General features: G+C 56.6%; 1 protein-coding gene across 12 annotated transcripts in view; it reads right to left on the bottom strand.

Moving 5' to 3' along the window:
- TNS1 (tensin 1) overlaps positions 1–20,598 on the bottom strand; it is a 62,230-nt gene that overhangs the window by 7,680 nt on the left and 33,952 nt on the right. For 8 of the 12 annotated variants that reach the window (XM_050339579.1, XM_050339581.1, XM_050339586.1 and 5 more), the window contains 9 exons: positions 17,400–19,097; positions 11,104–11,282; positions 10,720–10,858; positions 8,368–8,460; positions 7,443–7,472; positions 3,904–4,078; positions 2,293–3,161; positions 839–925; positions 59–190 (listed from right to left, as the gene is read on the bottom strand). In XM_050339579.1, coding sequence (XP_050195536.1) covers positions 59–190; positions 839–925; positions 2,293–3,161; positions 3,904–4,078; positions 7,443–7,472; positions 8,368–8,460; positions 10,720–10,858; positions 11,104–11,282; positions 17,400–19,097 — 3,402 coding nt within the window. The remainder of the gene's footprint in view (positions 1–58; positions 191–838; positions 926–2,292; positions 3,162–3,903; positions 4,079–7,442; positions 7,473–8,367; positions 8,461–10,719; positions 10,859–11,103; positions 11,283–17,399; positions 19,098–20,598) is intronic. The other 4 variants (XM_050339577.1, XM_050339580.1, XM_050339575.1 and 1 more) reach the window with 4 other exon arrangements.

Raw genomic sequence — 20,598 nt, 5'->3', positions numbered from 1 at the left:
CCAGCTGAACAATGGAAAGAAAGCATTTCGGCGTGGGAAGGAGAAGGGCACACAATACCTTTCTTGTTCTGCTGCATAACCGTGGGAGGCGGAGAAGCTACTTTCATGGCGAGGCCATAGGCTCCCCGGAAAGAGTGGCTGTCTCGGATGATGAAAGCCCCCGGCTCCCTGTCCTTCAGCAGTGCAATGGCTGCAGGACAGAATGGCAGAGCTCAGAGATGATATGGTGAGAACCAACACACCCTCAAAAACCAGTAGGTGCGGGTTGGGATGGGGCACCCCAGCTCCACAGCCTCACACCTGGGCACTGCAATGTTACCATGCCCCCTGCACATCTGGATGGGGGTCTGGAGTGGGTCTGTGGCCAAGCACAGGCTCCCCCCCACCCCCACTGCCCTTGCATGGGCATCTCAGAGCACTAACTCCCACCCTGCCTAGCTCTGAGCAACCAAGCACTGGAGAGCAAGCAGAAACCAAGGGACCAAATGCTGGGACCTTGACCCTGAGGGCATCCTGCCCCCTCCTTGTTCTCTTCACTTATTTTAGCCATGACTCCAAGACCCCTCTGAGCTCTGTCAACTCAAGACCTGGGTGCTTTGCATCCCAAATTGCATAGCTCCACTGCACACTGTGGAGACTGGTGGTCCTCCACCGAGAGATAGGTTTGAGTAGCCCACATCATGCAAACCTGCAGCTGAACTGGGCTTCAACCCTCATCTTCAACAGTCTGAGCATCCATAATACACCTTCACTCTCAATCCAGCCCCTAAAGGAAATCTTTGGTAATCCCTGTGATCCCAGACACAGCCCAACTCCCAACTCTGTGTCATCTACATACCCTGCTCCCTGGAGATGTCTGGTTTGTACCAGTACTTGGAAGTGTCCTGCACAAACTTGACATTGGCACGAGTCTCAGGGCTGATGTCTGCAAGAAAGGGAAGAAAATGGGAGAAGTTAAAAGACACTGTATCTGAAACTCTACATGTGGCTAAATACCTATATGTGGTCAATACCTCCACCTCCTTTCAGCTCCAGCACACTGCACTAACCTCAACCCAATCCTCCATACCCAGACAGGCTGATCATCATCTGTAGCTTATGGGGCTGCTGGGCATCTAAAGCTAAATCCAAGCACAAGGGCCCTCAAAGGGCTGTATCGGATGAGCCTCTCTGGCACACAGCCAGAGACAAAATGGGAAGTCATCATTTAAAAGGAAGCTGGCCAGGTGAAATAAAACCTGTTGGAGGAAAGAGGTATGTCCAGAGGGTAGTGGGGAGATCCTCTGACTTCAGAGGACCTTCACTGCTCTCTAATGTTCAAGATTTGGGCCAAAGATCATAAAAATAAATTTCTTCCTTTATTTTTACTCCATGCAGAGGAACTGGATAGGTCAACCTACCCTGGGCAAAGCAGCCTCAGCCCCAGCCCCAGCCTGACCGTACCTCGCTCAGTGCCCATCAGTGGCACAGCTCCCAGAGGGAGCTGGTACTTTGGTTGTGAAGCTGTCATTCACTCAGGCAACATTTCCAACCATCTACTTTCCAAAAACCACCAAGCAACCAACCCGAAGGGCTGGATAATATTTCATCTGGAGACATTATCAACCTTCAGCTATCTGGTCATCTTCAGAGAGGAGGGGGGCCTGCTCCCCTGTTCAGGTCACTCATTAATTGTTATGGGTTTTAATTACTCATGCTTCCCCACTGGGAAAGATCCCTGGCCACAGGAGTCACAAGGCAGGACAGGTGCCAGTGTGCCCACAAAGGGCTGCCTGCTCATCAGTGAAATGGGACCAGCAGTCAGAGCCACTGCTGCCCAAAGCTTTATTCCCCTGGTCCTATCAGCCTGATCTTGGCGTCACCAAGGTGTCCTGTAATGGGAGCTAGCAAAGGCGTTCCAGGCACGGTGGCACCTGAGGCACTCCACACCATTTGAAATAAGGAGGCAGCACCGCAGCAGGGTCTCAGTGGGGTAAAGGCCACTGGGAATGGGGCCAAGAGGTTAGCACATCCCCATGTCTGAGAAAAGTCGCCTCCAGGAGCTTTGATCTCCCCATACACATCTCTGGGTACTCTTTACGCCGGCAATGCCGGTCGGTGTTTTTCCTGTTTGGATTTGTCAGAAAGCACAGGAAATGGCCCAAGTCCCAGCGGTGCCGGTGGTTTGCGGATGGACGGGAGGGGTAAATCAGGACATGGTTGAAATCCCTTCCCCACAGGTCAGAAAGGAGGAGGAGGGGAGAGCCTTGGGCAGGGTGGGGGAATGCAGAAACCTCTGAGGGCATCCCATACCTGGCATGGAGAACTTGGAGAAGTCCGGTAGAGTGTGGGAGAAGGCGACGGCACTCCCACCACTGGGGCTGGACATGCCACTGGAGAGGGGTGACGACACCTTGCCATTGACAGTGGCATAGTTGGGGAGGCTGTTGGAGCGGTCCCCGGCTGACATGCGCCGCTTCTCAGGCAGCGCAGGCTGCGATGTGGGGCTGCCCTGGCGGTAGGCAGCCGAGTCCGGGGAAGAGGAGTGCGGTGTGCTTGTGCCAGGGTAGTACGCTGGCGAGACAGGGAAGGACGGCGTGGAGGGAGGCTGGTAGCCGGAGGAGCTGCTCTGCCGAGACAATGTCAGGTGCCTCTCGTCTGGGCTGGAGTAGCCATACAGGGGGCTGCCGGGGGAGGGGGCTGGCACAGCTTGATGCCTGGCCAGGCTGGGGCTCCCCGGTGGGGCCACCAGGTTGCCATGGGCCGCAACAGCATGTCTGCCCAGCCCAGGGCTGCCAGGAGCTCCACTCACGCTGGGGTTGATGGTTCTTCGCCCAAAGCCGGGGCTGGGTGGTGTATTTGTAGCCACTGTCCGGTGCAAGGTGCGGGGGCTCCCTGGCAGGGCATGGACCCCCACCACATTAACCTGTGGCTGCGGTCGAGCTTGGGGTTCCAGCTGGACATCCGCTCGGCCATCGGGGTAGTCGGGGCTGCTGTATGTCGAGCCTGGGATGCCCCCTTGGACCATTGCAAAGGAAGATGGAGACGAGTTTTGGTAGCTGCTGTGAGCAGAGGGCATCTGCGAGCCAACAGGCGACCGGTACACGGGTTCAACCGAGGGGTGGGGAGGTGTAACCGTGCCATGGGGGCTGCCCTCCGATGGGTAGCTGCGGAGAGAGGCCCTGCGGAGAGATGAAGAAAAGAAGGATTCAGCTACACTGCTCATTACTGCTGCTGGCTGGCACCCTCCTCCAAGAGGTGCACAGGGAAACTGAGGCACAGAGCAAGTCAGCTGCTCAGTTCTTCAGAAGTAAAACAGTGGGGTGGATCCTGCCATGAAAGCAACTAGAAGCAGCCTTAGTTCTACCATGCATCCTGATTCCATCTCAAAATATGACTTTCTGGCAGACAGAGTCTTTTTGCAGCTCTACTCCCAAAAAACGCCTGATTCATTCTGCCCTGCCAGCCTTGGCAGGCTGGGCAGGTGCAGAACATCCTGTGGGCAGGGTGGACAGGGGACAGGGACAATGGTTCCATCTCACCACAGAGGACCAATGCTAAGCCTAACCCAGGGCTAGGGGCCCCATCTCTCCTCCCTCCCCAGGGGCCACGTTCCCAGCGACCAGCAGTGACCCAGACTTCTGTTTTCAGGGCACTGAGGTGAATGGTTGGCCAGGGTCCCCAAACCCTGTGTGGAGAGCTGAGGGTCCTTGCAAAGGCAGTTTCAATGTAGGAGGAAGCACCGTCCCTGGAGGTGTTCAAGAAATAGATGGATGTGGCACTTAGTGCTCTGGTTTAGTTGCCTCGGTGGGGTTTGGCTGGAGGTCTTTTCCAACCTTAATGATTCTGTGATTCTAAGCCCTGGCATCAGGCAGAGTTCAGCCCCGCGCCACAAGTCCCTGTGACCTGCATCCACTGCCTTACCCGTCCACGCTGTGAATGGGGCTGCTGGTGGAGACTGGGCTGGGGGCGATGAAGGAGTTGGACAAGGTGCCATTCCTGGTGGGCACCTCTGGGCCCCCGGGCTGGGCAGCTGGCAGGGTCCCTCCCCTGCCCGTTGTGGCTGTGCGGGCCACCGACTCGACATAGCTTCTGGGCTCTGTGGCAAAAGAGAAGCAGAAACAGATGAGCCCACAGCTTGGATGGGAAGGGGGCTATGCCCTTCCCAGTATCCATATTTCATGACAGTGAAGGTGCTTGAGCTGAGCTCCTCCAGCTGAACATTTCCCTCATATCTCTTCCACCAGGGGTTTTGCGAAAACACATCTGGCTCACCTGGACTTTTAAGATGCTTCAAGAATGTTGAAGACCCCAGCCAGGGCATACAGAAGGGGATCATACCCTCCCCTTTCCCTGAGGGGACCAGAGCACATGATCCCTTCCGATGCCACAGTCCCTCCACCCTGCTCTGAGTCAGCGTCCCTCCCACCCAGGATGCCACACAGAACACGTCCTGCTCCCTGCTCATCCACAGCCCCTAAAAATAGAGCCGGTGACTCTGCCCAGACTGCGCTGACTCACACAGGACTGATGACGATACCCTGTGGTCCCTGCCCTCTGTGGCCCACCTCTGCCAGCCATCTCAAACAGCACACCATAGGGCAACTCCAGCTATTTCCACTGCAGCATCCAACACTCTCACTCCCAGCCCAGCCTGAAACCAGAGCCCATGAACACTACCAAGAAAAGCAATTTTCCTTTGGAGCTGCCAAGCTGTCCCGTGCCAGGAGCAGCAGGCTGGGCTGGCCATTACCAGCCATGGCAGACGTCAGACCCAGACCTCTCTCATACCCTTCCCCCTGCCTCCTGCTCCATCCAGGTTGATCTCCACCCCTGTGACAGCCCCCACAGCCTCCAGCCCCCCACAAAACCTGTACCAGAGGAAAGGGCTGCAGTTTCAGCCCCATTTCCCCATGCCCTGCAGCCATGTCACACCTCATCTGGAAAATACATGCCCTATGCAACACCCAGGGGCATCAAATGCTAAGGGCCAGGCAACCTTGCAGGTCCCCGGCTCCAGGGACTCCAGGCTGGCCATGCCTAAGCAGCTCTGCAGTCCTAATTAGCATGACAAACATTATTATTATTAGTCATAACAGCCGGGTTCTGGCTAAGCCTTCCTGTAAGCTGGCCTGCTCACAGCCAGCCACGCCAATGCACAGCTCCATGTTCAGTGCCGGAACAGGGGCATGTAAAGAAAAAGACTGTCATGGGCCCCCCTCTTCCCCCGCAACATCTCTGTGCCCCATCTGTCTGTGCACAGGGGAGGAGGAGTCCATCTCTCAGGCTGATCTCCCTGCCCAGCCCTGCTCAACCACCTCAGGAAAGATCTGAGCCAAAACCAGACAACAGACCCCAACACAGGCCGAGTACCAGCATCCAAGGCAGGCCATCCTGAGTGACAGGGATGAGGGACTGCCCAGGATGACGCCCAGGGCAGCTGCAAGAAATTCATCACAGCTTAGGTAATTAAATTAATTTCACAGCTACTCACTTTTCCCCTTCCCTGCTCCCCAGCCCAGAATAAAATTAGCCAGACAGTACATATGAGTCAGTCTGCAAGAGGTTAAGACCAAAGGCCTGTGAAAATGCCATCCCCTCCTGAAAACGTGGGGGTTGAAGCAGGCAAGAGCAGGGGCCTCAGGGAGGGGGGACAGCATAGGTGTGCCACAATGAGGTGTGTGACCATGGGCACACATTCCAGGCATCTGTTTCAACAGGGGGGAAAAAGAAGGAAAAAGAAAGATAAAAAGTTTCAGGTAGTATTTTTTTAGGTTGAAAAATACAATCTTGCTCCTTGTATTTTCTTGGTGATGGGAAGATGGATGGGAGAATAGAGAAGCTGTGAGTCACCAGGGAGGTGGCCATTTGTTAGGGAATCCCAAATCCGAGCAGGGCTGTGCTCTGGCCAGAAATCCCTAGCGCTGAATCTGTGCCAGTCTGTTTTAAAGCCTCCTCAGAGGTGGCAGCCAGGTCCCAAGCTCCTGTGCTGCCAGAGTATCACCTAGCCCCACGCACAGCCCAGCCACGTAGGCGGGGATCTGCTGAGCAGAGCACAGAGGGGCAGAGATCCTCCTGGAATGCGTGGCTGGGAGCAGAGGGTCCTAAGCCAGAGCTTTGTTAAGCCAAAACACCAGTCCCTTCTCAGAACTGTAGATTCAACCCCCAAAATACATCATTTTCTCAGAGAATGAAGCAGGGCAAGAGGCTCATGGTGGCCACTCAGCCTGGGCAGTGCAGGGTCATTGGACATCCTTGCTTGGGAGTCAACCACCATGCAAGGGAACAGAGAAGCAGCACAGTTTGAGCTCCTGAGGGTTTGGTGGGAAAGAGAGGAGAGGCAACATTTAGGTCTTTGGAGGCTTAAAGTTGGACAAATATGGTAAAGTTTGGGGGAACTGAGGAAGGAAAAGCCTAGTTTTATCCCCACTTTTCTTCCTTTAAAGTATCCCAGAAGCCATCACTGAAAAATCAATTCTGAAAATAGAACTGTTTTTTCAAGCAAACACTTCCTCCAGTACTATACAATGTTCAGGTTTGGGTTGTGTACATTTTGAGGAACTTCTGAGGAGAAATGCTGACAGCTCCCAGGGCCAAAGGAAGGACCTCACTCACCAAGAAGAGGCATCCTCTCCTCAAAACCCATCCTTAACATTCAGTTCCTCATCTCAGCCCTGAGGGCCCAAAAATTCATTAAAGAAGAAACCAAAACCACACAACAACGGTCATCTAGCAGGCAGCACTCTGGTGAATCACAGCCACTCCCAAAGCCTCCATCCCCGGAGACATGCCACCCCACAGCCCACAGTGCCTCCTGCATCAGCAGAGGCACTTCTGAGTTGACACCCCAGCTCAGCCCCATCCTTGGCATCCCCAAAGAGGTGCAGTCTGGAGACAGGAGAGGTGGGGGGAATTTGGGCAGCTGCCTGGTCAGTAGAAGATGTGCACCAGCTGCTGGTGCTGTGCCGCTGCCCAGTCGGCTGAGCCGGCAACACACTGGTGGCCTCTGCGCCTGCTGACCTTTTGTGCTGCACTTTGGTTTATTTTCACTCTGAACGGCAGCAGCAAAGCCAAAAGGGGAGGGCAGGAGACTAAAACTGGGGCTGCTGCTCCCAGCACCCCACCAAGCTCATCCAAAGCTAACTGCAACGTGCCAGCATCCCCAGCGTGCCACTGGTAAGGATGCCACACACTGACAAAAAGCTCTCAGTCCCCATGGATGATTGCCACCCAACGTGACAGACCTTCAGGTCCAACTTGGACATTGGCAAATCCCACCATGACACAAGGCATGATGAGCCCCTCCTCAAAAGAGAGCTGGACAGACAAGACTCAGGCTCTTAAATCCCTGAAGGACAGTGCAATGGAAGGATGCTGGCACAGACACCAGAGGCTGCTCTGCATGACAGTCCCAACAGTGAGGCTGAGCGAGGAAGAGACAGAGAAAGAAAAGCCTTTCTTACCTTCTTCAGAGTCACCGCCCACTTCCCCTTCTAGCTCAGGTAGATGGAGGGGCAGAGGTATGATGGGAGCAGGAAGAGGAGGAAGAAGGGAGGTGCAAGACAGAAAGAGAAATAAGAGTTAAGCAGCTTTGCCTTGCTCAGGCAAGGGCACACAGAACACATAGGAGAGCCCTACACCTTCCCAACTCTGTGCTCCAAACTGAATCCTAAGCCCCAGACACTGCCATGGTTCACCTCAGCAGATGATGTCCAAAACCCAGGGGGCTGGCTTCAGATGGGGAAGAGGGAACAGTGCAGCAGAGAGCAACCAATGGGCTGCTCCAAGAAGCCCAGCAAGCACCAAAAAAAGCATCAGGTTGCCCTTGAGGGCAGAGCAAGAAGGGTCTTGCTGGGTGGGCTCAATGAAGCTGTGACCCACAGGCTCAGACAGGTTTAGGGAGGTTACACTCAGCCCTGAGATGGTTCAGAAAGGGGCCCTGTGTGCTGGGGAGCAGCAAGGTCTGGCTTGGCAGGCTACTCCAGGACACGTTCCCAGGACAGCAGGGCCTTTGCACCCAAGGACTGATCTCCAGGATGGAAAGAGCTCTGGATACTGTCCGGCTGACAGACTCAGCTCCCAGAGAGCAAACTCTCTCCAGCTGTGCTAGAGAGGAGAAAGAATGGAGGGGGTGAGAGAGGGAAGAATATGGGGCTGGGCAGGAAACAGGACAAGGTTTTCCTTCCCTTCACCACTGAACCCTTCTGTGCTTAGCCCCCCAGGGCAGCACCAACACCTCCCACCCTTACACAGTCCCAGAGTCCCCACAAAAGATCTGGCCCCAAAAGGGAGGTAGAAGCACCTTCTCCAGGCAGTGGACCATTCCAGGGGCACCCTCACAGATGCCCCTCCAAAAAACCTGTCTGCAGTCCCCATGCCTGCACTTACCTCCCACTGGATGTAGAAGGATCTCAGCTGGGTTGTGGGGTTTCAGCCCCAGTGCTGAGAGAGGGGTCTTGGCCAGGCCAGGGGGCGAACGCACTGTAGGCACAGTGGACACAAGAACATTAGTGGAGGGGTGGGAAGTGAAGCTTCAGAAAGGCTGGAGCTGCCCATGGGTTCAGAACCCCATAACCCATCCCACCCACTGGTTCCAAGGAAGAGTAGATACCCTTGTATGAAGCAACACCCTGGGAATGGAGACTAAACACCCTCTCCATTTTGGAGAGGACATAGGGCAGGAAGTGACTGGGAACAAGTACCCTGCCCCATCACAAGGCTGACAGGATGGAGAAAGGGGGCAATTCCCACCAGGAGAGGTCCAGACACCATCTCCCAGCACTGTCCCCACAAAGGCATGAAGCCCCTTTCATTCCCCCTGTGTGAGTAACCATCCCCCAACCCAGCTCTTCCACACCTGCCAATCCCTACATCTGTCTGAGATGGAACCCAGCTGTCCTGGAGCAGCTCATCACCCCCATGAAAGGGCCAGAAGGATTGCCAAAGGAACCCTGCCCTCCAGACCAGCTCAGTGAGTGGGTGAGGATGTACACACAGAGGGGTGGCAACGTCCACGTGAGGTCTGCACCCCTGTGCGCATACATACATACCAGGAGGGGCTGCACATGTATGTATGGCTATGGTATGGATGGCAGTGTGGTTTCATGGGGCAGGGCAGACCTCCCCCAAGCAGATTGCACCTCCTCTCCCCTCCTACCTCCTCGGTTTGTACCATCTCCCTGATGCTGCATTTTCCCACACCAGAGGAAACCTCAAGGCATCATCTTCAACAAGAAGGACCAAAGGGCCTGAGCCTCCAGCAGTATTTGAACATCCCCGAGTGGTGGCAAGGGTACGGGGCCTGCAGCAAGGCTGGGAGGCAGTGGGTGTGGGAGCTCCAGGGAAAGCCAGATCCTCACCCTGTGGCCAGGTCCGTCCAGCAGCCAAGCAGCTAAGTCCCTGGGAAACCAAGGTGGCAGCACCTTCCCCAGTGGGTGTCTGATTTCCCTAAATCCAGCTAGCCTCAATGTCAGCTCACACCTCAGCTGGCTGATGAGCAGCTGGGTCCTCCCAGGGCTGGGAATTCTCCCAGGACCGCTATCCACCCATGGAGGGTAATTGCTCCTGTATCCCCCAGGGGCACTTTGACAACACCCAAAAGCTGCAAGTTCAAGTTTCCCAGGCTTCCCTAGTTGGCTCTGGTTGAGCAGCACTGCCTTGGAGACATGACCCCAGCCAGGCTGTTCCTGTCACCCCTGCAAGTGACTCATCCTCCAAAGCCACTGTCCCACTGCCAAAGGAGCTGCTGCTGCCCCAGGGCCGAGCTCTCAGTCCCCAGGAACAACAGGGCCATTTCCGAGCTGCCAAGCACCCCGGCAACACTCCCACACTTCATTCACTGCATCCCATGAGACAGGGCTCAAACAACAGAGGGTTGCAAGGAAGGAAGAGCAACAGTGCAGAAGAAAACAGCCCCAGGCCCCATGGGCTCAGCTACAGGGGGCAGGTGGCCCCAACTACAACCAGGATATGGCATCAGAGGGGGCTGTGCTCAGCCCAAGCATCCCTCAGTCCTCAGCCTACAAAAGTGTTTTAAAGGGGATGGAGGGGGCTGCCATCTTCTTAATGGGTTTCCCAGCTGACTGGTGGCTCCGTTGCACTGGCCCAGCCTGTGTTGTGCTGCGCCAACATGCAGCTGCTCATCAGGGTTCGTCATTCAAGCTGGTCACACAAATCCAGTCCACACAAACCACCGCAACTGCAGTCAGGGTTAATCATAAAGAAGGGATAATGCAGAGGCAAGCTGCATGCAAAGGACATGCATCCTAGCCTTTTTCCCTCTCCTGCCCTTGAAACAGAGAGCAAGAAGTACTATAGTGTGTGAGTCTGCCCTCCTGATCTTCAGTCCCCTCTGCTTCCCTCCCACTCGCCTGCTACCGTGGTCTTGCTTCCCTTCTTGCCATGCCGGCAGGAAAGATAGGGAGATGCAGAACCAGGATGGAGTGAGTAAAGCATGCCCCTCTCCTCATCCCACTTTAAGATGCCATCCAAAAAACACCCCAGTGAGTGGAGGGTAGAAAAACACAAATAGGAATATGCAAAGCATGAGATGCTGAAGGAAGTGGGATGCTGATAGCAGCATGGAGTAATGGGATATGGAGGAGAGAGGAGGATGGAGAGGGGGAGTGGTTAACATGACGGTGGGTGTCTGGAGCCTGGAGCTGTCTGGCCCTTGGCAGATTTCTGGCTTGCCCAGAGCCACCCATCGAGCCCCTCTGCTCCCGGAGCCACGGCACTTACAGGTGTTGGAGTAAGGGGTTTGTGGTGAGACGGGGAAGGCTGGGGTGGGGGGAGAAATCTCACCGCCGCTGGAGGGTGGGCTGGTGGGGGAGGCACCCTCCATCTCTTCAAAGGCTTCCTTGTAGCTGTGAAGGTGAGGCTGGGGAGAGCAGGAGAAAGAGTCAGTCCTGTCCATATGATGGGCACCCTGAGGAGGGGGCAGAGGGGGCAAAGGGAAGGGTTTCACCTCCTCCCTGCTAGCCACCCCCACCACTACCACAAACAGCATCACTGATCTCCAACTCTATGGATGCTGTGAATGCTGATCAAGCCTTCCCCCTCCCTGGAGTCATCTGGCCCCAGACAAACAACCCCCCATCCCAGCACTCCCCCACCCCAGCTCACCTCTTTGGGCCTCCCTCCAGGGTTGGCTGCGATGGTGCTGACCACCTCAGGTGAGAGGACAGTGGGGCTGCGGGGCGAGCTGGGCTCTGACGAGCTCTTCTCATAGTGGCTGTCACTGGGGGTCCGCTTGCGGGCAGGGACAGTGCTCTCCTCCGCAGGCTTGTCCCGGGACTGCACCCCTGCAGGGCAAGCACAGGATTGGAGATGGGTGAGGAGCTGCCAGTTGAGATGGCAACCAGCAGGAGATGCTCCACAGCTGAACTGAGAGATCTCCCCAGGGCTGTGTGCCACAGAAGAGACTCTGCCCAGCAGAGACAGCAGCTTCAGCACTCACCTGCACCTAACTCCCAGACCAGTATGACCAGATATGAGCTAAAGCAGACACACTCTACAGACAGCAGTGGCCCTGGACCAGGTCAGAAAGCAAGACAGGATTGTGCTAGTGGCTAAACTGCTGCACTAGCCCTCCCAAGCACAAATAGACTCTCAGGGACGACAACCTCCAGCAGTGGGTGCAAGGGGCAAGAGAACCTTGACAATAGCCCAGAGAGCCCAGCCCTGCAGAGCTGGGGAGCAACAGGACCTCCTGACAGCATCACACTGGGAAAGGATGGAATCCTCCAGCACTAGGACAGCTGTATTCAGCTGCATCCCTGCTCCCACAGCCAGATGTGGCTTCAACCACAGCAGCAGAAAAAGTCTGGGTTTTGAGTCTTCAAGGCAGAGGGAGCACTGGGTCAAGAAGAAAGAACCCAACAGAGGCATGGTGCAGGAACCCAAACAAACTACTTCTGATCTCCTGTCTCCAGTGCAAAGCCTCTCCATCTACCCCCAGATCTCCTTCCCCAGACCCCAGTAGTATGAGCCACCACTGCCTGCAGCCTGGGAGGAAGAACAGAGTGAGCAAGTCACCACAGGACAATGGGTTTCTTGGGCTGTGGGGCCTGGTAGAACCCCGTTGGCTGGGGTAAAGCCCAGGAACAGGGAAAAAGCTGGCACAGGGCAGGGGAGCTCAACTCTCCCAGCACCTGACAGGATCCAAACACACTCTTTGTGTGGACAGGATCCAAACACCTCTGCCTGACGAAGAGGTTAATCAGGGCTCATGGACGAAGGTGCCGGGTTCAGTGCACAGGAATGCCACAGAGCATCACAGGCACAGCTCAGAGCCCCATGGGACTCCTGCTCCTCCCTGGGACTCACTCATCCCCACTAACAGAGGTGACAGCACTGTCCCATCCACCTTTCCCGCAGAGCCAGAGAGCACTCACATCCTCCTTGATCAGTACATTAGGGAAAAAAAAGAGAAAAAGGAGAAAAAAAGAAGGAGAGAGGCCAGCATCACGCTCCAGGAAATGCACTTTCCAAACACCAACTCCTTTCCCACGGGCTGGCGGAGGAAAACCAGCCATCAGCTGCTTCCCCTCACTCCCCGGGGTTCCACACAGGACCCACGCCTCGCGCCCGCTGACCTCCCCTCTTCACCGCTCGGCACCCTCACCAGAGCTTTCCTGGCCCTGGGGAAATGGCTGCAAGTGGGGAAAGGGCTGGGAGCGCGGGAGGGAAGGAGGTGGCCTGGGTGCATTTCTAAATAATCAGCCCAGTGAATGGCAACAACAATAAAATCACAGCTCGGGGGGAGAGGAGGCCAGGCCGCGAGGCGGGGGACGCGAGCCAACAGGGCTGGCTCCAGTCGCGGAGGCGGCCTGGAAAATTCCACTAAGAGCAGCTTTGAAACACAACTCCCGATCCCTTCTGCAGGTGCTCGCCTGCATGGGGCACAGCCATTAAAAAGACCCAGGGAGGGAACAAGGGGACAGAGAGGGTCCCTGGGAAGCTGCCTTGCAGGCATCAGCAGCACTGTATAGGGCCACCCTATATCTTTTGTCCTGCTCTCCACTGTAAAGGAGCGAAGCCCAGAGTTGTGAGCACAGGGAGAAACAAGATGTTGGGGAACAACAAAGGAACCTCTTATATTTTCTTTTTTCCCTTCCACTTTGTGCACTGTGGGTTCTCCTGTACTCTCAGCCCATCCCAAAGTGAGCTGCAGGGCCCAAGCACTTCAGAGAGGCAGGGACTGGCTCCTCAAGCTGTGCATGGCTGCTTTGCTTTGCATTTTCCATTTGGGAAGCCCTAACAGCAGACTGCTGGAGCCTGGCTGTCAGTGCATTTTACACATCTACAGCACGGGTCTCCCTGCTCCATCCCCAGGGCTGTGTGTCACATAGCAGCAGGATGCTGGATCTGGCCCACTGGGACACTCAGGAGCTCACCAAGCTTTGGCTGCTCCACTCCCCAGACATGGAAAGCGGCCGGGGCCACAGGGAGGGGAGGGAGGAGAGGGGAAAAAAGGAACTCATTGTTCAGGAGCGGAGAGTGGGAAACTTCACAGGCCGCCCGGAGCAAAGCCTGGAGGAAACCCAGGCTCTGAGCATAGCTCCCCCAACCCCCTGGGTGATTTATGGGCTGGAAACTATGCTTGAAAAACAAACTCTACTTTCCCTCACTTGCTGTGCCCCCTCAGCAGACACACAGCCTCCCTTAGCCATGGTACTGTCACTGTCTCAAGGATGCCCTGGTCAGCTGCAGGATATGAGATTCCCGTTCACAAAGGGGGAGCAGCAGCCTGCACCCCACTCCTCACCCTCACACCCAACACCTGCGGGACTGTCACCCCTTCTGCTGCTCATTTAAGTCCTTAACTTGGTACCAACCCATTGCCCTTGGACTCAGTACAGCTCTAGGGCAGTGAAGGGCAGGAGCACAACAGCAAGGGAAGGAGGATGGCAAACCCAGGTAATTTTGCAGCTAGGAAGCCAGGTTTCTAGGCAAAATCAGGAGACAGATGCTTTTGGGGTATGAGATGCTGGAACTACTTCCAGGCAAGATCCAGCCACCCCACAGTGGACAAGAAAGGGCAAAACCCTCGAGATGTGGCACTGAGCAGTTAAAGCCAGAGGGGGACACACAGCACCCAGGGAAAAGACATGCAAACTTGCTCCCTGCCTCCATGAGGAACAGAAGTTGCCCTGTACTGCTCCTTGCCAGAGCCCAGCTCACGCCATCCTGCCAGACACAGACACGTCTACCACTCCCCCACCTCCCAGCCTGATCACGCCACATGGGCACAGCAAAATAACTTACTCTGTACTGAGGACTGGGAGGGACCTCTTTGGTCCTCCTGGGGAGAAATGCAAGGTGCCAGTGGAGAGACAAAGGTCACACAGAAAGCTGGTGACTCCACACCCCACTCTTTGCCCCCAGCCCAATGCCATTTCCCTCCTCCTGCTTGCCCTGGAACAAGTGGGTGCACAACAAGCACCAAGCAGGTCCCCAGCACTTATCAACCAGGGCAGACCCAGAAGGTGAGACATGGTCAGGGCAAAGCTTGGAGCGGCTGGAGCAAGGGTCCGGATCTGGCCCAGAAATTAAAACCTCACTAGCGAGCAGTGCCAGGCTTGAATGAGATGCAAAAGCCAGGCAAGGGAGTCTGTACCCAGGGCCAGGGGCTCCCCTATCACTGGAAGAGGTCAAGGGGAGCCCTGACCATCACTCTGCTAAGAAAGGGAATCAATCCTGCATGAGGAGGGTCTCCTGAACCTTCCTCCATCCCACATCCATGCAACACACACAGAGCACTCAGCATGCAGGGATAGAAAAGGAAAGAGGGTTGAGGGGGAAAGAGAAAGGAGGGGGAAGGAGGGAGAGAAAAGACAGGTAAAGGAAGGAGAGATGAGAGGAAAGAATGCAGGAGAAGGAAGGAGAATATGGACAGGGAAGGTTGAAAGACAAGGAAGGAGGTGGAATGAACAAACCGGAGAAGGACCGTTGCTGGTTCAGAGGAGGACGGGGGACTTTGATGCTCTTGTTGAGTTCCCTGAGCTTGGCGTTGTACTCTGCCAGCATAACAGGACAGGGAGTGCAAGGAGGGTGGGAGATCACAGAGGACAGACACGATCCCCCAAGGAGAGAGAAAGGGGCAGACAGGACAAATGTCACGAGATACGATAGGGAGAGAGAGGGAGAGAAAAGAAGAGAAAATATTAGATGGGCTCCAACAGATGAGTCTGGGGTCACTTGGGGTCTGAGGGAGCTCAGTCCCTGTTTGGAGATGCTTTTCCATTGCTTGGCTCCAGGCACCACATAAACCTGTATGAAAAATCAGTGGTGGCTCCCAGCCACCTTGTGCAACACCACAAATGCCCCATCACCATTTCCCTGGGGGTGGCACCGTCCAGGTCCCCTCCATCATGGGATGCTCAGGGCTGGGACATGAAGAGATGACCCCAAATGCCTCGCTGGGAGATGAAAGTGACTTGAAAGTGACAGGACCACCTCCTCTCTGTGGGGAGATACTGGGCATGCCAGCACTGCCCTGTGCCATCTCCTCCCCTCCATCATCAGTGGGAAGCGGGAATGGGAGCGTTCCCCCCTCAAGAACGGAGGAGGTGTGAGATGCTCCTCATCTCTGCACTAGGACAAGTGGGCAATTTATAGCAGCAGGGAATGTAAACAAACCCGTCTGTGCCCCACTGTCCCTGTCAGCCGTCCCCTCCCAACAGAGGCTTCAGGACACCTTGTTCCCGCCAGAGGTCAGGCCACCCGCCTGTGCTGTCCCCACCTCAGCACAGACGGCCCAGCTCCAGCAGAGACAGGTGGCCACAGGCTTGGGACCATCCCACCGATGCCTCTCTCCTCCCTGGGAAGCCCAGTGGCTGCAGAAGGATAACAGTGACCCCAGCCCAGCCCTGAGGCTCTAACCCCAGGGTTAAGGAGGTGGATTTTTTTGGGTAGACACCATCAAGCATCCTTTTCCCACACACTGCAAATACTGTTCCTCCTCTCCTTAGAACTGTCCTCTTTTCCAGCCCATTTTTTATATGTATATGGGGTAGCAGGGGAGAGCAGGCATGTGCTCCTTATAATACTAAGGCCAGACACACAGTGCGGTTTGGGCATCCTTGTGTCCTTAGGTTTGTTTAAATTCTCTGCAAAAGCCCTGTGACCCTCTGTGAATCTGGTCTGGATCACTGAGGTCGGGTTCAGATGGATGCAAACTTCCTCCAACACCTCTGTGACCCTCCTCATTCCCATCCCTGCCACTGGTACCCTGCCTGCCCCCCACCCTGTGACTCAGCCCCCACTCCTGGGAGGTTGGAGCTGTTGGATTTTTCCAGCCAAGCCTCTTCCCCCTCCCTCTAATGCCGGGCGAGTTTCTGGACTGAGCACAGAGCTGGAAAGGACAGAGCTGCCAAGCCCAGCATCACGAGCTGGCCCACAGCCCCGAGCCCTTCCCAAATGTCGCTCCACAATTCAACAACTGCAGCTGAAGCAGCAGGGAAGGAGGGCACCAAGCTGCCACAAGGCCATGGCACCTTCTTCCCAAGGGGCTGGAACACTCTTGTGTCCCCAAAGCCCCTGAGCTGGAGCTGCAGGAGGACAGGGGATCAGAGGATGCAGTTTCCCCTCCACAGCACGGAGCTAATGCCATCATCCAGCCACAGAACTGACACTTGGTACTTCACCCAGCCAAGCACCAAACCCCTCTGGCAGGACTGGGAAGACATTTCCCAGCCCCTAACCACCGCCCCAAGGCTAAGCCCAGATTCAAACTACCCCAGGCCAAGCTGGCTGGGCCTCTTGGGCAGAACTTCAGCTGCCAGACAACAGCATAGTCCACACTCCAGCAGCACCCCAGCTACCCAGGGAGGAGGTCTGAGCACTGAACCCAGCACTCCAGAGGGAAAAAGCAGATCCTGAAATCAGGGATGAGCCCAGCTACATTAAACACAAGGCAAGTTTGCAGCTGGAATCTTACACCAGAGCATGCTTCACACAGGTAGAGCATTACGTCCAAGTGGGGTCCAGGCAGGACACCCTCCACCAGAGATGAAAACATCTTCCCAAACTCTGCCATATTCTCCCTAAAAGAAAGCAAGCCCCCTGAGACCCAGTGACTGGCCCTGCCACCAGGGACAGACCAGCCCTGTACTCTAAAGGCCTGAGGATGGGGGCAGGTATGACACCCTCGACCGCCCCTTCCCACCTCTGGGCAATGCTGCTGCAGACAGCAAGCTTCAAGGGGGGATCTTAGCAAAGAAGAGTAGCACAGGCTGTCCCCATGCAGCCCTGCATGCCCTCATGGCAGGTGATTCAGTCCCAAGCCCAGATCCGGCACGGACTAGGTGTCGCCGCATCACTCCTCCCCAGCTCCACCATGCATTCCACCCCCACAAGCTCCGGCACTTTGGGACATGCGATCCTCCCCATCCCCCCAAGGAATCAAAGAATCCTACCTGCCACCCTGTGGGCCACCAGGCCCTCCAGATTCAAGGGCTCTTCTGCCGACCTCGACAGGTCTTCATAGCTCTCCGGTCCCTTGAGGGGCATCTGGATTTGTGCTGGGACGGTGGGGGAAGGCGGGGAGGAGGTGAGGAGCTGCTGAGACCCCACAGGGCTGTAGGAGGTGCTGACTGGGAGAGTGCCCATCTGTGCTCCTGCTGGAGCATGGCTGTAGCTCCTCGACTCCGGTAGTGGTCCTAGCTGGTAGCTGTAGGGCGAATAGGTTTCCCGATACTCATGCACCCCGTAGTCCAGCTCTCCAGGAGAATAGGCTTTGCCCCCAGGCTCACAGACCATGGGGCTCACAGACGTGCCAAAGGACCTCGGCTGGGCCACCTGTGGAGTGGGCCGGGCGTAGAGGCCAGACACGGTCTGGGTCGAGAGGGAGGAGTGCAGGGGTCCCGCCGGCTTGTCCTGACGGGAGGTGGCAGGCACACTCTGCGACTTGTGGACGGCAGGAGCAAGGTCCAACATGAGGACATCAAGGGCTTCAATGGACTGCTCAATTTCCCGGCGAGAGGGCGCCCGGGGGAACTCAGGCATGCTGTGGCTGTGTGGGGGCACCGTCTGCAGTGGGCTGGGCTGGGGACTGCAGCTGGAGATGCTGGGGCTGTGGCTCTCCATGCCACCCTCCTGCAGCCGGGAAGGTGGTCGGCTCCCTCCTTGTTGTTGCCAGGAGTTCAAGCCCCTCTGCACGGCCTCCCGGCTGCTTGTGCTGCGAGCTGGGGCCTGGGGCAGCCCTGGGTTCGCATCGTATTTGGCAGTGTCCACCGCTGGGAAGGACCGGGAGCGGTAGGTTCCAGGGTGGTCATAGCCATACAGGTAGGGCTGGGAGCTCGGCAGCGGCTGGGGCTGGAGCCAGCCCGGGGCGTGGGAGCCCGGTGGGCGCTGTGGGTAGCCAGCCAGGTGCTCCTGAGTGGATGCCGACGGCCGCAAGGAAGGCAGCGGATCACGGAGGTGGTGGCCCATCAGGGTGTTCTGGTTGTTGTAGGGGTAGCCACCATTGGAGAGCGACTCGCCATCATACAGCCCCTCCTTCAGCAGCTTCTCGGCCCCATTGCAGCTCGAGGGGCCATTGGGCAGGGAGGAGAGGCTGCCCACCCGGGGTGCCTCCTGGTAACCGGTCTCACTGGCAGTGGTGGTGCCATCCAAGGAGGAAAGCGTGCCCAGGCTGCCCACGCTGTGCCCATCCTGGTTGGGCAGCTCATCATCCAAGATATCTGTCTCCCGCTCAGCCACCAGTGCCGCAGCGTTCCCATTGACGTGCACCTGAGCTGGCACCACGTGGCGGCCCGGCATGGCAGGCAGGCGTGCTGGCACAGGGCCGGGCACGTGGTTGTGCATGGGCGGCGCACTCTCCAAGCCAAAGCCGACAAGGAGACGATCCAGCTCCTGCTTCTCCTCGGGGCTCAGCACCGCCTGGCCAGAGGGCACCCCGGCCACCCCTGGCTCATCCGTCCGGTCGGTCTTGGTGGAGGCAGTGGAGTTGCCCGAGTCGCTGCTCACTGACAGTGTGTGCTCAACGTGGTTGGGCGTTGCCGAGAGCGGGAGACGGGCAGCGTTGACGGCACCAGTGCTGCCGTGGAGGGAGTCTTTCTTCTTCACTTTAGCGTAGAGGCTCCCATCCAGGGGCCCTTGCGTGTGCCCAACCTCTGCAGGGGGAGAAACGAACACGAGACCCCAGATCAATTGCTGGCTCTCTGCACAGAGCTAATGGGTCCCATTAGCTGGTGGTTTCGATTTCTTCCATGTGCCAGCACGCTTAACGACCAGCATCGGCGCCTCCTCGGCACCCTCCACAATCCCATGGGCGCCACCATGCAGAGACATCGGAGCCAGATCCCCCCAAACCCATACCCCCACAGACCCCCAGTTCGCACGCAAGCACCACCTGCTCCACTGGGATTCACCAAATATCCCCTGCTCTGTTTCCAGGCATCATTCCCAGCAAGTCCTCTCCATGGCTGGCAAGGAGTGGTGCTCCCCACACAGTCAGCCATCACTGCTCAACAAGGCTCAGCCAGCCCCAAAGGGCTGTGTGGCACCAGGGAGGCAAACAGGGAGGGTGTAGGAGATACACCAGGGCTGTAGGAGGACAGGTGGAGGCAGTCAAGATCTGGCCTCGTAGCTCTTTCTATCTCCAGCTGGATGGATGTACTCAGCCCACGGGTGAAGGACAGATGAAACACACACCCACCTTCCCTCTCCCTGCCCACTCTCCTCCCAGATGATGCATGGATCCAGACAGACAGACATCCTTGACATTTTCTTCCCTGGCTACAGACAGGCTCCCATACTTTTTGTTCTTCCCTTTCCTCTCTCAGGCCAGGTCGATCTGCCCCAAAGCTCCCACACAGGCAGCACCTCTGCCCAACCCTGAACATGCAGCATCTGCTCCTGGGGAGGCCCTGGCGCCATAAATTAAGTCCAGTGTGGGCAGTCGGCTCTGCAGCCCCAAAAGTCTTGGGGGCAGGCAGGGCACGGCAGCATCACCACCAGCAATCCTGCACTCCAGTTCTGAGCCCCCCAGCTCCCATCTGGGGGCAGCATCAATATCACAACTGTCTGCATCTTTTAAACCTTTCTAAGTGGGGCAGACAGATTTCGGGGACAGAAAGGGATGTCGGCCACTGAGAGCAATGGGGATGGTCCCCAAGCCACGTCGCCCCCCACCAGAGCAAGCACAGCACCAACCAGGCTGCAGACTCTTGTTTTTCCAGCTCCCTGCCGAGGTTTCCTGGAAGGTCCCGCGAGCAGTGTTAAACACTTTCTTTTGGAGGAAAAAATGACTCTTCCCTGGCAGGGGGCCAGGCAGCTGACTCAGGGACGGAAGACGGCCCTAACACGATAGTGTGAAATCAGAGCGGTCCTATCTGCAAGCAAAACACTTCCGAGCCGGGACAGCTTAACCAGTCCCACGCCGCACCCGCACTCCAGCAGCTCCCACACCACCAACACCCCTCACCACAAAGGAGAGGGGGGCAATAACACCGAGCTCAAGTCCTACCAAGTCACAGCCCCCTCCCTGTCGCTGATTTTCCACTCCTGAATCTCTACTGGCAGTATCCCAAGGAGGCAGTTGAGCCCCAGAGCCTCCCCTTAGCTTGAAGATGTCCCAGGACCAAGCAGCGAGTTCCTCTTTGAGCACTCGGT

The sequence above is a fragment of the Myiozetetes cayanensis genome, unplaced genomic scaffold (genome assembly GCF_022539395.1).
Source record: "Myiozetetes cayanensis isolate MyiCay16 unplaced genomic scaffold, myiCay2020 scf9, whole genome shotgun sequence".
Lineage (NCBI taxonomy): Eukaryota > Metazoa > Chordata > Aves > Passeriformes > Tyrannidae > Myiozetetes > Myiozetetes cayanensis.
Note: the sequence above shows the minus strand (reverse complement) of the source record. Positions and strands in the feature narration are given on the sequence as shown.